This window comes from Trachypithecus francoisi, unplaced genomic scaffold, assembly GCF_009764315.1.
Source record: "Trachypithecus francoisi isolate TF-2019V2 unplaced genomic scaffold, Tfra_2.0 Lachesis_group19, whole genome shotgun sequence".
Taxonomy (NCBI): Eukaryota; Metazoa; Chordata; class Mammalia; order Primates; family Cercopithecidae; genus Trachypithecus; species Trachypithecus francoisi.
In genome coordinates, this window is record NW_022681464.1 from 29,636,961 (window position 1) to 29,657,255 (window position 20,295).

The 20,295-nt window shown below is 39.6% G+C and overlaps 1 protein-coding gene across 2 annotated transcripts in view; it reads right to left on the reverse strand.

Annotated features, from left to right (window-relative positions):
* Nucleotides 1-20,295, reverse strand: part of TAF4B (TATA-box binding protein associated factor 4b) — a 158,072-nt gene that overhangs the window by 108,933 nt on the left and 28,844 nt on the right. For both annotated transcript variants that reach the window (XM_033178079.1, XM_033178080.1), the window contains exons 2-5: nucleotides 14,618-14,763; nucleotides 12,308-12,415; nucleotides 5,249-5,410; nucleotides 5,020-5,142 (exon numbers count right to left, since the gene is read on the reverse strand). In XM_033178079.1, the coding sequence (XP_033033970.1) occupies nucleotides 5,020-5,142; nucleotides 5,249-5,410; nucleotides 12,308-12,415; nucleotides 14,618-14,763 (539 nt within the window). The remainder of the gene's footprint in view (nucleotides 1-5,019; nucleotides 5,143-5,248; nucleotides 5,411-12,307; nucleotides 12,416-14,617; nucleotides 14,764-20,295) is intronic.

Sequence of the window (20,295 nt, forward strand, 5' to 3'; positions counted from 1 at the left end):
TTCATTCTTCTGCACATAGATAACCAGTTATCCCAGCACCATTTGAAGAATCAGTCCTTTCCCCACTACTTTCTTTTTTTTAGATGGAGTCTCACTGTGTCACATAGGCTGTAGTGCAGTGGCATGATCTTGGCCCACTGCAACCTCCCCCTCCTGGGTTCAGGCAATTTCCCTGCTTCGGCCTCCTGAGTAGCTGGGACTATAGGCATATGCCACCACACCCAGCTTATTTTTATATTTTTTTAGTAGAGATGGGGTTTCGCCATGTTGGCCATACTGGTCTCAACCTCCTGACCACAAGTGATCCACCTGCCTCAGCCTCCCAAAGTGCTGGGATTATAATAGGCATGAGCCACTGTGGCCAGGCCCCATTACTTATTTTTGTCGACACTGTCAAAGATTAGATAGTTGTAGGTGTGCAGCTTTATTTTTGGGTTCTCTATTCTGTTCAAGTGGTCTATGTGTCTATTTTTATATCAGTGCCATGCTGTTTGGGTCACTGTAGCCTTACAGTATAGTTTGAAGTCAGGTAATGTGATGCCACTTGGCTTTGTTCTTTTTGCTTAGGACTGTTTTGGCTATTCAGGCTCTTTTTCGGTCCTATATGAATTTTAAAATAGTTTTCTCTAATTCTGTGAAAAATGACATTTGTAGTTTGACAGGAATAACACTGAATCTGTAAATTGCTTTGGGCAGTATGGCTATTTTAATGATATCAATTCTTTCAATCCATAAGCATGAATTTTCAGCAGTGTTTTGCATTCCTCCTTGTAGAGATCTTTCACCTCCTTGGTTAGCTATATTCCCAGGTACTTCACTTTTGTGTGTGTGGCTATTGTAAATGGGACTGTGCTCTTGATTTGGCTCTTAGCTAGAACGTTTTTGGTGTATAGAAATGCTACTGATTTTTGAACACTGATTTTATACCCTGAAACTTTACTAAAGTCGTTTATCAGTTCTAGAAGCCTTTTGGCAGAGTCTTCAGGATTTTCTAGGCATAGAATCATATCATCAGTGAAGACAGAGTTCTACTCCTTTTTTTCCTATTTGGAGGCCTTTTATTTCTTTCTCTTGCCTGACTGTTCTGGCTAGAACTTCCAGTATTATGTTAAATAGGAATGGTGAGACCTTGTCTTGTTCCAATTTTCAAGGGAAATGGTTCAAGCGTTTGCCCATTCAGTATGATATTGGCTATGGATCTGCAAGACTATTTTCAGAATGACACTGTAAATCCATAACAGCAGGTCCAAAGAACTGAGGAACCTTTACACAATGCTTACACTATTAAGCATTTCAGGAGTATGTGTGGTCTACATTATTTTCCATTAATACTAGTATCTTGGAGAGAAAGCCTTTTTCACTAAGCTAATATTTGCACAGATGGTGCAAAGGCAACAATGGGTTAAACTACTGGTAAGAAAGGCAATGGCAAAGTGAAACAGCCATCATCACATTCTACAGTGCTATGTGCTTGGAGGAAAACAAAAAAAAAAAAGGCCAAGCACAGTGGCTCACACCTATAATCCCAGTACTTTGGAGGGCCAAGGGTGCAGGATCACTTGAGGCCAGGAGTTGGGAGACTAGCCTGGGCAACACAGTGAGACCCTGTCACTACAAAAAAAAATTTTTAATTAGCTGGGCATGATGGCACACACCTCTAGTCCTAGCTTTTGGAGGGTGAAGTGGAAGGAGCCCTTGAGCCCTAAGTTTGAGGCTGCAGTGAGCTAGCATCACACCACTGCACTCCAGCCTGAGCAACAGAGCAAGACTCTTACTCTAAAAAATAAAAATAAAAAAAAATAGAGCCAATTTCACTTTGAAACATCCTTGGATGAAGCAGTAAAAATTAACTTTACTAAATCTCAACTCTGCAGTAGAAACCTCTTTAATTGTGTATAACAAAATAGAAACCATACATAAAGCATTTCTGTTGCAGATCAAAGTAAAAGAATCTAGGAAAAGTACTGTAATTGAGTCGCTAGCTAAACTAGCCACTTTTTTCCATTTTTACTGAAAAGAATGGCAAAGCAATTGTGGTTATTCAGACTTGGGTATTTGTTAGATATTTTCTCAAGAACAAACTAAACCTCTAATAGTGAGGAAAACAATTGATAGTATTTGTTGCTATTAATGATAAAAATTAAAGCTCTCAAAACAAAATTACAATTTTGAAAAATGTATAACAACTATTCTGAGCTTGATAGCTTCCTGGTATAAGAATTTTCTAATAAGGTTGGTGAATTTAATGAGCATATTATTTTGATATCTTAAATAATAAATCTGGAAACATCTGAAAGATCTGCATAACTCGGTGAACCAGTATTTCTCCCAATGAACGATGAATGTCATTACAAAAATCATACGTGGCTAAAAGATCCATTCAGGGTGCAAGATAAACCAGTAGACTCTAAAGACTATCCACCATGATCTGGAGAAAAGCTATTTTAATAAGATAATCACTATTCCAACCACCTCTCTTCACAAGACCAGATATTCTCCAAATACTTCCAAAAAAATAACATATCACAAAACAGACTAAATGCAGAAGAACATATGAGAATCCAGCTGTTTTCCATTAGGTCAGCCACTAAGGAGATTTGCAAAATTGGTACGGCAATGCCACTCTTCTCATTCAATTTTGTTGTTGTTTTGGAAACTCGGTTTTCACTTAAATGTTAGTTATGTTAATACTTAATGGGTTTACTGTTATTTTTTAATAAACAAGCTGGGCACGGTGGCTCACGTCTGTAATCCTAGCACTGCCAGGCCGAGGTGGGACGATTACTTGAGCTCAGGAGTTTGCGATCAGCCTGGGCAACATAGCAAGACCCTGTCTCTACAAAAAAATTTTAAAAATGAGCCAGGAGTGGTGGCACATGTCACTGGTCCCAGTTACCTGGGAGGCTGAGGTGGTAGGATTGCTTGATCTCAGGAGGGTCAGGACAGCAGGGAGCCTTGTTCATGCCACTGCACTCCAGCCTGGGTGACAGGGTAAGACCCTACCTCAAAAAAAAATTTTTTTAATAAAAAAAGTTAAACATTTTTCAGTTTTAATGTTAACCCCACAAAAACAAAATGCCTTGGGGAGTCCTCAAGTTTTCAGAATATAAAGGTATCCTGAAACCAAATTATTTTAGAACTGCTGTTTAGTCGTTCTAAAGTAAACAGATCTTAAAACTAGAGGCAATATTTGATTAATTCCTAACTGCTCCTATCTGTCCATAAAATTCACCCATGTTTAATATTTTATGGGATATGTGTTCCTTTCCATCATGTCTCTTCATCTAGAGTATTCCATTTCAGAGAAACAAGTCATCATATCCCCTTTCAAAACTAGCATACCTTGAAAAGGGAAGATCAAAAGCTCAATGTTTACTTTTAAAAAGACACCCAAAAGTTGAATTAAAAATTTGTTAGTATGACGTATTTTAGACATCCGAAATAAAAACATCTTCCCAAATGAAAAACTAACCATTTCAAGTGTGCTTTATTTCTAACACCTTACAGGCAGCATTAAAAACAGTAGTAAATAAGGTATTTTAATATTTATAAACTATGCTTGTTTATGCTGTATGATAATTGAAATATACACATTTTCTACTGGGGAAAAAGGACAATTTTTATGTGAAAAATATAATTCTAATTATGTGGTGAGAGAAATCTGTATATTATAGTAGTTCAAAAAATCAAAATCCATTTGTCTGTTACGTCCTCAGCATGCCTTAAGCATATAATATGAAATATTTGCTAACTTCCACCTTCACTCTTTTTAGTGTACCTATATATTTTACCTGAAAGAGGACGTAAGAAACCAAAGGCATATAATTTGGTGGCTAAAAGACATAGCACCTTGGCACTCATAAAAATATCAATGATCATCATGTTTAACATTCTCATCTGTAAGATGAGAATCTTATAGATAAGGAAAGTGAGGCCTAAGAGCATTAACTAATTTTTGTGGTCCCAAAGCTTTGTGTCTATCTGGACATATGAGAACTGAATTTCATTATCTATTGATAGCCTGGCTTTTTGGGATTTCATAATTCTTTTCTTTCTTTTTTTTTTTTTTGGAGACAGAGTCTTGCTCTGCTGCCCAGGCTAGGGTGCACTAGTGCAATCTCAGCTTACTGCAACCTCCGCATCCCAGGTTCAAGCGATTCTCCTGCCTCAGCCTCCCTAGTAGCTGGGATTACAGGCATGTGCCACCACACCTGGCTAATTTTTGTATTTTTAGTAGAGACAAGGTTTTACCATGTTAGCCAGGCTGGTCTCAAACACCTGACCTCAGGCGATCCACCTGCCTCGGTCTCCCAAAGTGCTGGGATTACAGGCATGAGCCACTGCACCCAGGCAAGATTTCATAATTCTAACAACAATTTCCTATTGACTAAATAATGAACCTTCTCTCCGAGGCCCTCTGTATGGTAAGGGAGGCAAGACTGATGTACAGAAATAATATATATATCAAAATATCATGTTGTGTATCTTAAACATAAACAATTTTTAAAAAGGTAAATTTTAAAAAGAAATATACAATAGGTTTATCTAGCCAGGATTAATAATCTTTACAAAGCTTTCAAGAAGCAAAAGACAAAATTTATCAAGAACTACATTTAAAATAAATCTCAGGCTGGGCTTGGTGGCTCATGCCTGTAATCCCAGCACTTTGGGAAGTCAGGGCGAGTGCATCACTTGAAGCCAGGGAGTTTGAGACCAGCCTGGCCAACATGGCAAAACTCCATCTCTACTAGAAATACAAATTTTAGCAGAGTGTGGTGGTGCACACCTGTAATCCCAACTACTCGAGAAGCTGAGGCACGAGAATCATTTGAACCCAGGAGGCAGAGGTTGCAGTGAGTCGAGATCACGCCACTGCACTCCAGCTTGGGCAACAGAGCAAGACTCTGTCTCAAAAAAATTAATTAATTAATTAAATATCATTTAAAAATATGCATTTCCCAGTTAAAACATGTTATATGGATTCTACCAGAACCTGCAGGATTTTATAGCACTACTTACCAAAAGTTGTTCCACCAGCTTCTTCACATTTTGTCCCATTTCTGGGGACTGTGATCCACTACATGCTAGTTTTATTAACATTGCAAGGAAGTTCTTACATTTCTTCACATTTTCTAGCATTGTCTAAATATGAAAATGTAAATATAAAAAAACACAAGTGGTAGTGAGCAAACAATTCAAAAAATCTTGCAAGGAACAAGATTTATATAAGGTGCAAGTAAGAGCTTACCGGAGAAAGATTAACCTGAACAGCTGCTGAGTTCTCTGCTTTAAGATTGGGCTCATTTGAAGGAGTGGATGATGCTCCCAAACTTGAAGGCTTCAGGGTAGTTACAGTATTCAGTGGCTTTCCAGGAGTAACTGTGACGACACTGGTTGGCACAGTCACAGACTGAAATTAAAGGTATTAAATATTTAGGCATGTATTACTATGACACATTAGTGGGTGCCTCATTTCACACTCATCAGACAAGTTAATTTTGACATCTGTGGTTTTATGTTATGCTCTACTAGTCTAAGGTAATATAACACAGTTCTAGGAACTCTTGAGTCTGGCAGATCTGGGTTTCATTCTCACCACATCTATCTACTATTTCATTACCACCTACCAAGTGTTGACTGCAGGCAAGTTACTTAATCCTGCTAATCCTGATTACTCTCTGCAAAAACAGGGATAGCAATGGTACCTGCTGTCCTAAGATTTTTTGTGAAAAACAGTGCTAAAGCAAATAAGTCCTCAAAAAATATTATTAACACTCCAAGAAGTATTTGAAAGTCTATGAGAACATAGAATACTCTGCTTTTTCTTAAGAACAGAGCAGAGCAATCTACTTATTATCTAACATTCAGATAAACTGCTTTTATGTAGACAATTAAAGTAAGCATGAAGAATATTATAAAATGTGGTATCTTCACACTGAAAAGAATTTCAGTTGTTTCCTCTACCTTCTATCAAAATGAGGTGTGACTCTAGCACCACCTACAGGACAAAAACCTCATACAAGAAATCACAAGTCAGGCAGTAATTTAGAAAATCACATTGAGATAAAGCAACAATCTTATTTTAAAGACAAACACTAAAAGTTAAGAATATAATAAAAGTTTGGGGATCAGGAATAAGGAATAGTATTTACATACAATTCACACAGAAAACTGAACAATGCACCATCATTTAATTTAAATGTCTATGTTCTACAAGCATGCAACACAAAAAGGTCAAGTTGCTATCACCTTCAAGAAAACTTCCTTCTATAATAGACAAGATAGGTGAATTTGAATGTACGACAAAATCTCCCACATTAGAGAGACTGGAACATATATTAGACAAGAATGTTCTGAGGCTAAAAAATGGGAAGGAGGACAAGTGCAGTGGCTCACACTTACAACACCAGCACTTTGGAAGGCTGGGCCAGGAGGATTGCCTGAGGACAGGAGTTTGAGACCAGTCTGGGCAACATAACAAGACCCTGTCTCCAGAAAAAAAATTTCTTTACAAACGGGAAGAACATTTAAAATGCTGAGAATTGACAGGAAAGGGGTGGGGACACATGGTAGCCCTAAGATGGGTTTGGGGTATATGGGCCTTCATTTTACTATTATTTTTTTCCACAGCAAACATATTACATATGTGTACATATCACATGTAGTCTTTTGTTGGCATGTATATTTCATATTAACGCATAATAAAAATATTAAATACCATATACTAACACATTTGAAACAAAACCAAAAGGGTTTCCGGAAAAACATGAAGTGACAAAATTAGCACAAAACACAGAAACTAGAACAGACAAATTAGAGGTATTGAAATGATAACCAAAAGACCTCCCTCCCTCAAGTCTCCAGGCTCAGATACTTTCCATGTGATTTTTCCACACTTTTGCCTAACTCCTGTCTTAGACAACATGTTCCAGAAAAACAGAATAAGGAAAGCTGTTCAGTTCATTTTATGACAAAGGCTGTAACATATTTCAATACTGAATAAGGACAATAGAAGAAAAGTAAACTAAAAGCTCACCTGGCAAAAACTTTAATAAGATTTTTAAATTACTGATTAATGATGAGGACTAGAACTAACAATGAAGCTTTTAACAAAAGAGAAAAAATTAAAAATTACACCTTAGTACAATTTTGTTAAATATAGATAGAGCCTCAAAGGCAACATTCAAAAGGAAGTCTCCCTCCTTTTCATATCCTTAGTGCTGCTCTCCAGAGACAATGACCACGCAGTTTCTTCTGAATTCTTGTGGAGATTTTCTAATAAATTTTTAGTTTTATGTACAGTAAATAAGCCTCTTTCTTTAGTCTGTCTTATAATCAGTCATTAACTCTCTCCATAATTAAGAAAGTATAATCTGGAATTTTAGCTGGCAGTTATGATCACCTCTGAGAACTGACAGGACAGGTTCCATGGGGACATACTGTCCCCCTCCCTCAGGAAGCAAGCTAAAGTTCAACCGAAATGTGAGTTTAGGAAAAACATCCTATCATTTGTAAGAAGAGGGGACATTTATGGAATTCTTTTTATCCTGTCTCCGATAAAAAAAAATCTGTCCTTCATAACACTTTCTAGTATAGCTACTACTTGTATCTCACCACACGGGTCCCCAACCCCCGTGCCGCGGGCGGGTATGGGTCTGTGGCGTGTTAAGAACAGGGACACACAGAGGCAAGTGAGCATTATTGCCTGAGCTTTGCCTCCTGTCAGATCAGCGGCGCCATTAGAATCTCATAGCAGCGGGAACCCTCTCCTGAACTGCACATGCAGGGGATTTAAGCTGCACTCTCCTCGTGAGAATCTAATGCCTGATGATCTTGATAGACGCAACCCAGAAGACACGGTGAAGGTCCCAGAAGAATCGCCCACACGCCTGCCCACTGGGAGGAGGGGTGGACCCTCGGGAAGATCAGCCCTTTGCAAGGGGGAGGAGCCTGGCCTCTCCTGTTCCTGTGTGGTGACCCCGAGATTCAATTTGTGAGATAGGGGCCTGTTAATGGGAACCCCTCTGGCTTTGCTGAGATTTTATTTTCCTTTTTTGCCTAATAAATGCCATTTCCCCTCACCCTTCAAAGTGTTTTCTTTTTGTTTTGTTTTGTTTTGTTTGACCCGCAGTGTCGCTCTGTCACCCAGGCTGAAGTGCAGTGGTGCGATCTCGGCTCGCTGCAATCTCCAACTCCCTGGTTCAAACGATTCTCCTGCCTCAGCCTCCTCAACAGCTGGGATCACAGGCGCCCACCACCACACCCAGCTCATTTTTGAATTCTTAGTAGAGACAGGGTTTCACCATGATGGCCAAGTTGGTCTCGAACTCCTGATCTCAGGTGATCCACCTGCCTAGGCCTCCCAAAGTGCTGGGATTACAGGTGTGACCCACCGTGCCCAGCCCAAAGTGTCTTAAACTCAATCACAACTCTGCCTTTGACTCAACAGACCAGCCAATAGTAACTTCAATGCTTTGCAAGGTTGCACTGACTGACAGGCATGTTTTGAGGACAGGAGGAAAACGGACTGAAGTATATGTGAAATAAACGTGTGAAAATCAATTCTACACAGAGCCAATAAAATGAGTTGTATGGAAATTGAGAAGATGAAATAGTATTTTAAGGAGGGTCATTTTCTGTACCTGTCTGAAAGAGCAATCACTTTAGGTATGTTCATATTTAATTAGAAATACTATTCATTTGCACATTAGATTCCAACCTAACAATGGGCCAAACTACATCTTCATCAAATACAACATAAAAGTGAACACAAGATTTCTAACTAGTCCTTGTGTTACATTTATTAGACTAAGCCTAATAGGAAAATACTTCCAAAATTTCTTAACACACACATTCGCCTTTACAGTCTGACAATCAAGTACAAGGAGTTGTAGCTTCTCTCATTTTTAAGTTCTAGCTCCTTATTTCCATGTCTAAAACTGAGACGCTTATCCCTTAAAGTGGACAGATATCATTAACTTCATTCTTTACTAATTTCCACTGCTCTAGGCTACCACTAAGGAGTAGCCCAACTTAAAATATGCATCAACCTAAATTAGGAAAAATAAATGGTCCACACAAAAATATCAATGACAGATTAGCATGAGCATTTTAAGATACCTACGGACATGAGGAAACACACAAATTTCAATTATTTCTAGTGACAAAGTCACAGGTATGTACTAACACAATGTAATACCCCATGGTTCTGTAGTTTGAAGCCTACATTCATAGCTGAAAGAAATTCTAAGTTTTAGTTAAAGCTTAGTAAAGATTTTCCCCCTCATCTGAATTCACAGACTCCAGGTTGTCTCTTTTATAAAAACTACTAATATAGGCTGGGTGCAATGGCTGATCCTTATAATCCCAGCATTTTGCAAGGCAGAGGCAGGAGGATTTGCTTGAGCCCCAGTAGTTCAAGAACAGCCTGGGCAACAGAGTAAGACCTCATCTCTATTTTTCAAATAAAGTAATTTTTTTTAAAAACTACAAATATAATTAGTGTTCACTGACTATGATTACTAAGTAAATGAACACAAGCTTTCACATTCTAGAACTATTAAGACTGTAACAAATATTTAGAGAGCACAGAAATAGAATTGTGGCTGTAGCTGGCAGGGGACAGATTAAAGTCCATGGATGTCGAGAATCCCTGATACACTCTAAGAAGTAATATCCAAGACACACACACTTTACCACTAAACTGGCTCCCAAAAGGGCCCTGAAGAAGTAGTGTAGTGGAGTTCCTTCAGTTCTCCCAGCACAACATAATTCGCTCTCTGTGTCCTGAAGAGCCATAATGTACAAATGGCAATCTTAAGTATCTAAGATCATGTTGCTAAGTATGTTTTCTCTCTGCAATATATTTTTTTTAATCTGTGGTGTCATTTATGTACTGAATCTTTAAGAACTGTATCCAATGAAGAACTGATATACTCGAAGTACTGATAGTCTAAAGTGGTTAACTTCTTCATAAAACAATATGATAGTAGCTATCAATAGGTCTAAATTTATATTATTTGGCTCAATAATCTCCTTAGAATTTATCCTAAGGAAAAAAAAATACAGTAAGTTTTGAGATAATCAGTACATAGGTCATTAAGAACAGTTTCCAGAGTCAGATAAAGGCTCAAATCCTCACTCTGCCACATACTAGCAGAAATCAGGCAAGCTTCTTAACCTTCATATAAAATGGAGATAACGCTTTCTTATAGTATCGTCACAAGGATGAAACGAGACGATGAATGTAAGGCACCTAAAAAAGTGTCAAGCATGTTAAGTGCCAACAAATGGTATTAGTAGAAAAATACTATGTTTAAAATCAGATTCACTGCTCATCATTTCTGTTAGAGGAAAAGAATGTGAGCAGTATGGTTCAAGTTTGTAACACCAAAAGAGGGTCTGATCCAGTAGCATGGGATTCCACATAGCACGCTCCAAGAAGATGCATAGTCCCAGGACTATTGGATCCACTGCTTTTATCACATGTCTTGACTCAGAAACCAGGAGTCTAGTAAAATTTTAGAACAGCCTGCAAGAGGTACAGGTGAAGTACAAACATAGAGGCAATACTCTATGAATATGGGATTCCATCCTCCAAGACTCAGCATACTAACTGAATCAAAAATTTCCATATGGTACTACGTCCCCAATAGGACAAACCCATAGATCAAGGAATCAAGGAGAAGCAGCATGAATGGCCCACTTATCATCACTCACAACAAAGACTTACTGGAGGACATTTTGTTTCCCATTTCTGCCCAAAGGAAGCAAACACCTCCAGCAGAGGACAAAGCAAGAGTTCCTACAGACACTAAAAACAGACACTGAGTTGGGTGTGGTGGCTCATGCCTGTAATCCCAGGACGTTGGGAGGCTGAGATAGATGGATTACTCGGTCAGGAGTTCAAGACCAGCCTGGCCAACATGGTGAAACCCCGTCCCTACTAAAAATACAAAAAATCGACTGGGCATGGTGGCACATGCCTATAATCCCAGCTACTTGGGAGGCTGAGGCAGGAGAATCGCTGGAACCCAGGGGGTAGGGGTTGTAGTGAGCCAAGATCGCACCACTGTGCTCCAGCCTGGGCAATACAGCGAAACTCTGTCTTCAAAAATAAATAAAATAAAATAAACACTATGGCTGCACTCTGGTTCCTTATAACCATGATCCAGCAGGAAAGAGAAGAGTAATTATCTTCAGAAGGGTAATTGACTCCCATCATCTGGAGGACGTAGGGTTGCTATTACACAATGGAGGCAAAAAGAAGTATGTGTGGCGAATCCATGTGATTCAGAAGATTCACTTAAATGCCTCCTTATATTTCCTTGCCCAATTGTAATGATAAATAGACAAGTGTAGCAACCTTGACCTCAAATGAAGATGGTTATTAAGACCACAGATCCCTCAGGGATGAGGGTCTGGTCATGTTATCACTTAAGTTAATGAAGACCCGTATAGCTGGTAGTTGAGGGTGAAAGGAATCTAGGAAGGGAGAGTGGAAGAGGGAAATAATTAATATCAGGTGCCACCAGAAACCAGCTTCAGCAGTGGGGACTGTAGTTCATCGTATTAACCTCCTCTTTGTTTCCCCAAAGACGAAAACCATGAGAATCCCAGAACAGCTGATCTCCAACACGTATGAAGAAACAGATCCAAGTGATGCAAGGAGTAGCCTGTGATGAACCACGACAAGGAGTGATATGTACTGTCCTAACTCGCTGCTAGGAATGATATTAGACAGTCTCCACTTATCAGTTCCCTCAGGCTTCCCTCAGCTGCAGAGGATCACCTTGCCCAAAGGTAACTTTCCCAGGAAAGTCCACATCCAATGACTGAACAGAGAGTAGGAATTAAACCCAGCCAACCATGTTAGCCCACAGTGGGACGATGCTGACAGGCCATATATGCTCCAAAGTTCACCACTAGGTTGGCTAAGGCTTTATTGGGTCTGCATCTAGTTCAAACTCTTACCTACTCTCCTTTCCTTCCATGGGTAATTTATCCCTATATATCCCAAATTTTATCTCAGCACCTGCTTCCAGATACTACAACACATGGCTATTAGGCAGATTTGTATTAATTTAATACACTGAAGTAAAACTGGTATTCCAAGAATATACACCATGTTTATCTTGTTTCCCATACCTCCAACAGTTCCCAGTTTGATAAGTGCCATCATGTATCACTGAACTGCTATCTTCAATGTCACATATTAACTTATATATCTAACAGGAAATAACTAAATGATTTTTTTTTTTTTTAAGTTAAGAGAATAACCAGTGCACGAATGGCCAGTACAACTTACTTGTACTGAGGAAGGCTTCGGAACAGTGGTTACCACAGTAGTTCCTATTTGTGCCAATTTTTTAACAGGTGTCACTGCCACTTTCTTGATTAATTGTGAGCTAGAGTTCTTGGCGGTGGAGGGGAGCAAGATAACACAAAGTCATTAGCGTTAGTAATTTAAAATCAGTACTATCATGAACATTAGAACACTTTATGACAGCAAATGTATTTGTTATGATTGGCATTATAACCTTATGTGTTTTATGCACATTCTGTACTACAAACCTAACTGAACTGATCAGCTGCCCAGATGACACTCATTTCATATTTCTAAGGTGGCAACTGATTCAATAAATAACCCATTTATCTGAAATTTCAAACTAAATAAATATTACAGTATTCAACATTAAAATATTAATCTTGACTCTTTGGTTCATACAGAAAAAATATAGATTCTTATGTAATATTTAATTATAAACAAAAACCTGCTAACCTCTATTCTCAACCCATAGTCATTAAACCAAACTACAAAGGGAAGGAGTAGCTATTATTGACAGATATGGTAACAGAGATAATGACTGTTTCAGGACCTAGAATCAAATTAGTAGGGCACAAAAATGAAAAAAAACTGGCAGAGAATGATTATTACAACAAAAAACAATGCAATCTGTCATTACAATGAGCCTGAGTCATCAAGAAAAATGCTAAACTACATTCAGCATATTTTATTTAAGTAAAATACCCATTAAAAATATATATATATAATTTTTTTTTTTTTTTTTTGAGACAGAGTCTCGCTCTGTCACCCAGGGGTACAGTGGTGTGATCTTGGCTCACTGCAAGCTGTGCTTCCTGGGTTCACGCCATTCTCCTGCCTCAGCCTCCCGAGTAGCTGGGACTACAGGCACCCGCCACCATGCCAGGCTAAATACTTTGTATTTTTAGTAGAGACAGGGTTTCACCGTGTTAGCCAGGGTAGTCTCGATCTCCTGATCTCGTGATCCACCCACCTCGGCCTCCCAAAGTGCTGGGATTACAGGCATGAGCCACCGTGTCTGGCTCCATAAAAATGTTTTTAACTCTATCAAACAAGATAAGCTTCAGTTATCTAGAAAGATCACCATGAATGTAAAATAAGTCATTCTAACAATGCCAAGTTAATGAAATGCAGCAGATATCTGTATTTCTTAAAGATAATTTCTATAAGATACAAATACAAATGAATACTATAGGCCGGGTACGATGATTCACACCTGTAATCCCAGAACTTTGGGAGTCCAAGGTGGGCAGATCACCTGAGGCCAGAAGTTCGAGACCAGCCTGACCAACATGGAGAAACCCCATCTCTACGAAAAATACAAAATTAGCCGGGTGTGGTAGCACATGCCTGTAATCCCAGCTACTCAGGAGGCTGAGGCAGGAGAATCGCTTGAACCTGGGAGGCGGAGGCTGCAGTGAGCCGAGATCGTGCCATTGCACTCCAACCTGGGTAACAAGAGCGAAACTCTGTCTCAAAAAAAAAAAAATTACTATTTTATCAACATTTAAAATTAAAGCAGAACTGGCTAAGCACAGTGGCTTACGCTTGTAATCTCAGCACTTTGAGGCTGAGGAAGGCAGATCACCTGAGGTCAGGAGTTCAAAACCAGCCTGGCTAGCATGGCAAAACCATGTCTCTACTAAAAACACAAAAATTAGTCGGGCGTGGTGGCAGGCACCTGTAATCCCAGCTACTCGGGAGGCAGAATTATTATATTCTTTCCATTTAAGATGCAAATAGGCCAGGTGCAGTGGCTCACATCTGTAATCCCAGCACTTTGGGAGGCCAAGGCAAGAGGATTGTCACGAGTCCAAGAGTTCAAGACCAGCCTGAGCAACAAAGTGACATGCTGTCTCTGCAAAAAGTAAAATTAGTCGGGCATAGTGGTATGCAGTTGTGGTCCCAGCTACATGGGAGCCTGAGGCAGGAGGATTACCTGAGCTCGGGAGCTTGAGGCTGCAGTGAACCAAGTGAGCCATGTTCACACAACTATACTCCAGCCTGGGAGACAGAGTGAGACCCTGTCTCAAAAAAGATGGAAAAAACCCTCTGAACATTCCTTTGAGGACATAAAATCTGAATATGAAGACTGAATGTACTATTTTGGCAATTATCAGAGGACAAAACCAAAAATCTTTATTAAATTGACATATTCAAGGGAAGCTGACTTAAAAAGCTAAGCAGAATCATGTCTTACATTATTGTTTACTAGCAAACATATACACAACATTTATATGAAAATTACAGCTGAGAAACAAAGAAAGATGAAAAATATTTAAGGTATATTACCGGCACTGTACAGATTTTGACTGTTTGAGGATTCGCTGGTACTGCTGGCCTTGAGGTTATGTTACTTGTCGTCTCAGCTCTTGTTACAGCTTGCTGAGGAGATACCAACATCAACTGACCACTGTTACTTTTAATCAAAACGGTTCCTATATTTAAAAAAAGGAAAAAAAAAAAAGTGACCTCTGAGCCAATAAATACAGCATAACCATCACATATTTTCTTCTCCCATTTCTTTCAACACTTTAAAAAGATGTCTTCAGTGCATAGTGAATTTCATGTCTGCCACTTATATACAAAGATGAACAGGCCGGGCACGGTGGCTCAAGCCTGTAATCCCAGCACTTTGGGAGGCCGAGACGGGCGGATCACGAGGTCAGGAGATCGACACCATCCTGGCTAACACGGTGAAACCCCGTCTCTACTAAAAAATACAAAAAAACTAGCCGGGCGAGGTGGCGGGCGCCTGTAGTCCCAGCTACTCGGGAGGCTGAGGCAGGAGAATGGCGTGAACCCGGGAGGCGGAGCTTGCAGTGAGCTGAGATCCGGCCACTGCACTCCAGCCTGGGCGACAGAGCGAGACTCCATCTCAAAAAAAAAAAAAAAAAAAAAAGATGAACAAATGTTTTTACTCCAAGCTATTTAAAAATGTAAAATCTATGAATATAATGAGATGTTCCTGAAGAAAGCAAAACACTTTTCCTTCATGACATCAAAACTATCTATAAAGCTACAGTAATTAAGATGGTGTGGTTAACAGCATAAGACTGAATAAGCTGACCACTGGAATAGAATAGAGAACCCCCAAATCAACTCATGCAGATACGTCATATCACATTTTCCTAAAAGGCTCTGTAGATTCATGAGGAAAGGAGAGACTATTCAGTAAATGGGGCTGGTCAATTAGCTGGTCTATATGGAAAAGATAAAATTTGAGAAAGAAAAACATATATAAATGTGAGCCCTTTAAAATTATCTCCCCCAAAGAGGCATTAAAATGAGACAGCAATTAGGTCTTACTCCCCTTTGCTATGTAATCAATCCTCTCTTGAAACTGCTTGCTGTAGCCACAAGTAACTTTAAAGTAACCTAACAATGCCACATGCCAGATAACATAAACCACACTCTATAGTTCAACAAAGTATAACCAGTCAATGTTATTTCTGCAGACCAATGAGGATTCCTGACAAATAACTCTTTTTTTTTGAGACAGAGTCTCACTCTGTCGCCTAGGTGGCTCACTGGGCTCACTGCAACCTCTGTCTCCCGGGTTCAAGAGATTCTCCTGACTCACCCTCCCAGGTAGCTGGGATTACAGGCATGCATAACCATGCCCGACTAATTTTTTTATATTTTTAGTAGAGATGGGGTTTTGCCATGTTGGCCAGGCTGGTCTCAAACTCCTGACCTCAAGTGATCCTCCCACCTCAGCCTCCCAAAGTGCCGGATTACAGGTGTGAGCCACCACATCTGGCTGACAAGTAACGTTTTAATCAACCCATTCTTTATCCCCTTTTTTGCTTTTAAAAACCTGTTTGTTACAGAGGCACTCCCCAAGACAATTTGTGTGTCCTGGGCAGCTGTACTCAACGTTGGCCCAAATAAACTCACTATATTAATTTGGCCTCAGCTTCTTTCTTTTAGGTTGACAATTTGGTACAACTAACTACTTTCTTCAATTTTACATGACTGTGCAAAATTTATTTCCATTTGCGTACCCTGTAACTCAGTATTTCTAATCTAAAGTAATTCTTGGCCAGGCTTGGTGGCTCACGCCTGTAATCCCAACACTTTGGCAGGCTAAGGCAGGAGGATCTCTTGAGACCTGGGGTTTGAGACTACCCTGGGCAACAAAGTGAGACCCTGTCTCTACAAAAAAAAATTTTTTAATTAGCCAAATGCAGTGGGTGTGTGCCTGTAGTCCCAGCTACTCAACAGACTGAGGCAGGAGGCTCACTTGAGTCCAAAAGTTCAAGGATGCAGCAAGCTATGATGGTGCCACTGCGCTTCTGCCTAGGTGACAGAGCACAACACTGTGTCTTAATATAAATAAAATCTCTTTAAAAAAGTATTTTGTGTCAAAAGGAGGCACAAACAAAAATATTCATAGCTGGAGTTCCATTTTCAGAATGGTGACAAGAGGATCTCTACAACCCTGTTCCCAAGTAAAATAGACATAACTGGTGAAAATTATTTTTATAAAACAACCATTCAAAGTTTTTGGAAACTGGCCAGGCATGGTAGCTCATATTTGTAATCCCAGCACTTTGGGAGGCCAAGGCAGGCAGATCACTTGAGACCAGGAGTTTGAGACCAGCCTGGCAAACATTGTGAATTCCTGTCTCTCCTGAAAAAGACAAAAATCAGCCAAGTGTGGTGGCAGGCACCTGTAATCCCAGCTACTACTCAGGAGGTTGAAGCATGAGAATCACTTGAACCTGAGAGGCAGAGATTACAGTGAGTCGAGATCGTGCCACTGCACTTCAGCCTGGGCGACACAGAGAGATTCTGTCTCAAAAAAAAAGCGTTTGGAAACTGTCCTAAGGCATACAGAAAATGACTACAGTTATTGGAGATGTGCTAAAACTCATTAAGAATAGCAAGAGGATGTGGCATTTGAGCTGCAACCAACTCCCCTCTCTTTCCCTTCTCACCTCAACATGACAGAAATTCCATTCCAGGGAATGTGGCCAAGAACACAGGGCTCCCTCTCTCCCAACCTCCCAATCTAAGGCTATGGTATCTTCCTGGGAGGAGCAGGTCACTTGCATTTCTCATCTACCAATCCTCACCCCCATCCCAGCTACATATTGAAGAGGATAAACTTGAGACAGGTGCATTGTAGAGGTTCAAGTCTCCCTTCTTTCACCCATTCCCATTCATAAAAGGAAATCTGTACTTCAAGGACAGCACACTGAGAACACTTAGAACTCAAGTGTCTCACCCCAGCTCTTTCATAAGGTGGAGGTTCCATGCTGAGAGAGGTGAGCAGAAAAGACCTGAGTACTGCCCACACCCAGTACCCTATTCCTAGAGCAGGGACATTACTCACAGAGAAGAAAGCCACAGTCCCGACCTCTGCTCCCAATATCTCCCTAAATGAAATGTCTTTACGTTAAACAGAGTGGAGAAGTTCAAGGCTAAAGGCACCTTCAAATACAAAGTAGCGATTAAGAGGAGGCTGTAGCTTCATGAGAGATACAAGCTAAACCATAAGTCTACTAGTTTACCAAAGAAAACCAAAGAGACAACTAAGAAGGGTCCTCCTTGGGTCAGAACAAACCTCAAACACTGGCCTAAAAAATTACCTCTGTAAAGGAGCCCAAATTTAATTGGATCAGACTATGGAACAAATTAGGCTCTAGGGCATTGTCGAAAACAACAGGGCAATCAGCTGGCAATGAGTGGATCCTAATAGCCAGGTGTGATACCAGCATAAGCAGATAGCTTAACAGAGAGATGAGGCAAAGAGACAGAGAAAGTCCTGCTAAGGATGACAGTGCTCATGTTCAAGGATGTGCCCTCTAAAAAGCAACATCAGCAGCTGCTGATTGTAGCAAAAGGAGACCTCACTAAAACAGTCCAGACAGACATTTTTAAAAAATCAAAAAACAGTTAACACACTCAAGGGAGTGGGGACCAGTATTAAGAGTTGCTACACTATAGTTAACAACTATTACATGTAAAGAAACAGAAAAGTGTGACATAAACACAGGGAAAAGCAGGCAACAGAAACCACCGGTAAGGCAGACTAGATGTCAGATTTAATAAATGTCAGAGTAACAATTATAAGTATATTCAAAAGAATAAAAGGAACCATACTTAAAGAAGTAAAGGAAGGTGTAATACATCTATAATATCACTAGAGATAAATATTATTTTTAAAAAACAGAACCTCTGTCATTACAGTAACAAATTCACAAGAGATTCAAAAGTAAACCTGAACTGGCAAAAGAATGATCAGCAAACTTTGAGATAGATCTATAGAAATTATGCAATCCAAAGAACAAAAAGAATGATGAAAAATAAACAGATTCTCAGAAAACATGGAACACCATTAAGGACACCAACATAAGCATAATTTGAGTACCAGAAAGAGAGGGGAGAGAGAAAGGAACAGGAAAAAAAAAAAAAAAAACCAAAGAAATAACAGCTGAAAGCTTCCCAAATTTGAAGGAAAATAATACAGACATCAAAGTAGCTCAAGACACCCCAAGTAAGGTAAGTGCAAAGAGAGCCATACCAAGACACATAGTAGTAAAAATGTTCAAAAACAAAGAAAAAAGGAAGGCAAAGACATTTAAAATTTAAAAACAGGCTGGCACAGTGACTTACACTTGTAATCCCAGCACTTTGGGAGGCTGAGGCAGAAGGACTGCTTAAGTCCAGGAGTTTGAGACCAGACTGGACAACAAAGCAAGACCCCCATCTCTACAAAAAAAAAAAAAAAAAAATTTAAAAGGTAGGCCGGTGTGGTGGTGCACACCTGTAATCCCAGCTACTTGAGAGGTTGAGGTGGATCACTCGAGCCCAAGAATTCAAGGTTGCAGTGAGCTATAATCATACCACAGCACTCCAGCACAGGCGACAGAGCAAGACCCTGTCTCCAAAACAATTAAAAAAAAAAAAAAATTTAAACTGAGAAGATTCATTAGTAGCAGATAGTCCATACAAAAAACACTAAATGAAGTTCTTCAGGCTGAAAACAAGTGACCAAGGCAGTAATTCAAATTCACGTGGAAAAAACGAACAGCACTGGTAATTATGTAATTTGGCAGTATGAATGCATTATTACTTCTCCTTTCATAATTGGTTTTAAAAACCTATTGTATAGAACAATATGTATAGAATTATATCTTTGGAAATTTAACATATAGGAATGTAAAACTGTTACAAACAGAAGCACAGAGGAAATAGGTGGAAGAAAAGCTGTATTGTACTAAGAAAGGTACTTCAGATGGTAGATCAGAAGCAAAGGAACAAATGAAGAAAATCCAGAAAAGACAAATAAGGTAATGTAACAAATGATATAAACATGTCCTTCTCTCTCCTTCCCTCAGCTTTTTTTTTTTTTTTTTTTGAGATGGAGTCTTGTTCCATCACCAGGCTAGAGTGCAGTGGTGCAGTCTTCTCGGCTCACTGCAACCTCCAACTCCCTGGTTCAAGCGATTCTCCTGTCTCAGTCTCCTGAGTAGCTGGGATTACAGGCACATGCCACCACGCCCAGCTAATTTTTGTATTTTTAGTAGAGTTGGGGTTTCACCATGTTGGCCAGAATGGTCTCGATCTCCTGACCTCGTGATCTGCCCGCCTCGGCCTTCCAAAGTGCTGGGATTACAGGCATGAGCCACCACACCCTGCCTGAGCTTCTTTAAAATACATAAAATTATGTAACATAATAATTATAATAAGGTATAGTTGGGTCTGTGATATAACTAGATGCAAGGTATAAAGCAATAACTACATACACACACACTCACACACACATATGCAGAGGAAAGCCAGAAATGAGCTTAAAGAAAGGGCTTCTTTGTCTCACTGAAATAAGCTAATATACACATGAAGGAGATTCCAATGAGATTCATCTTGTAAGCCCTAAAGCAACATCTAAGAAAAACAAAAACATGTTGAAAAAATTACAAAGGATAAGTGTTACCCTAGGGAATATTTGCTTAATACAA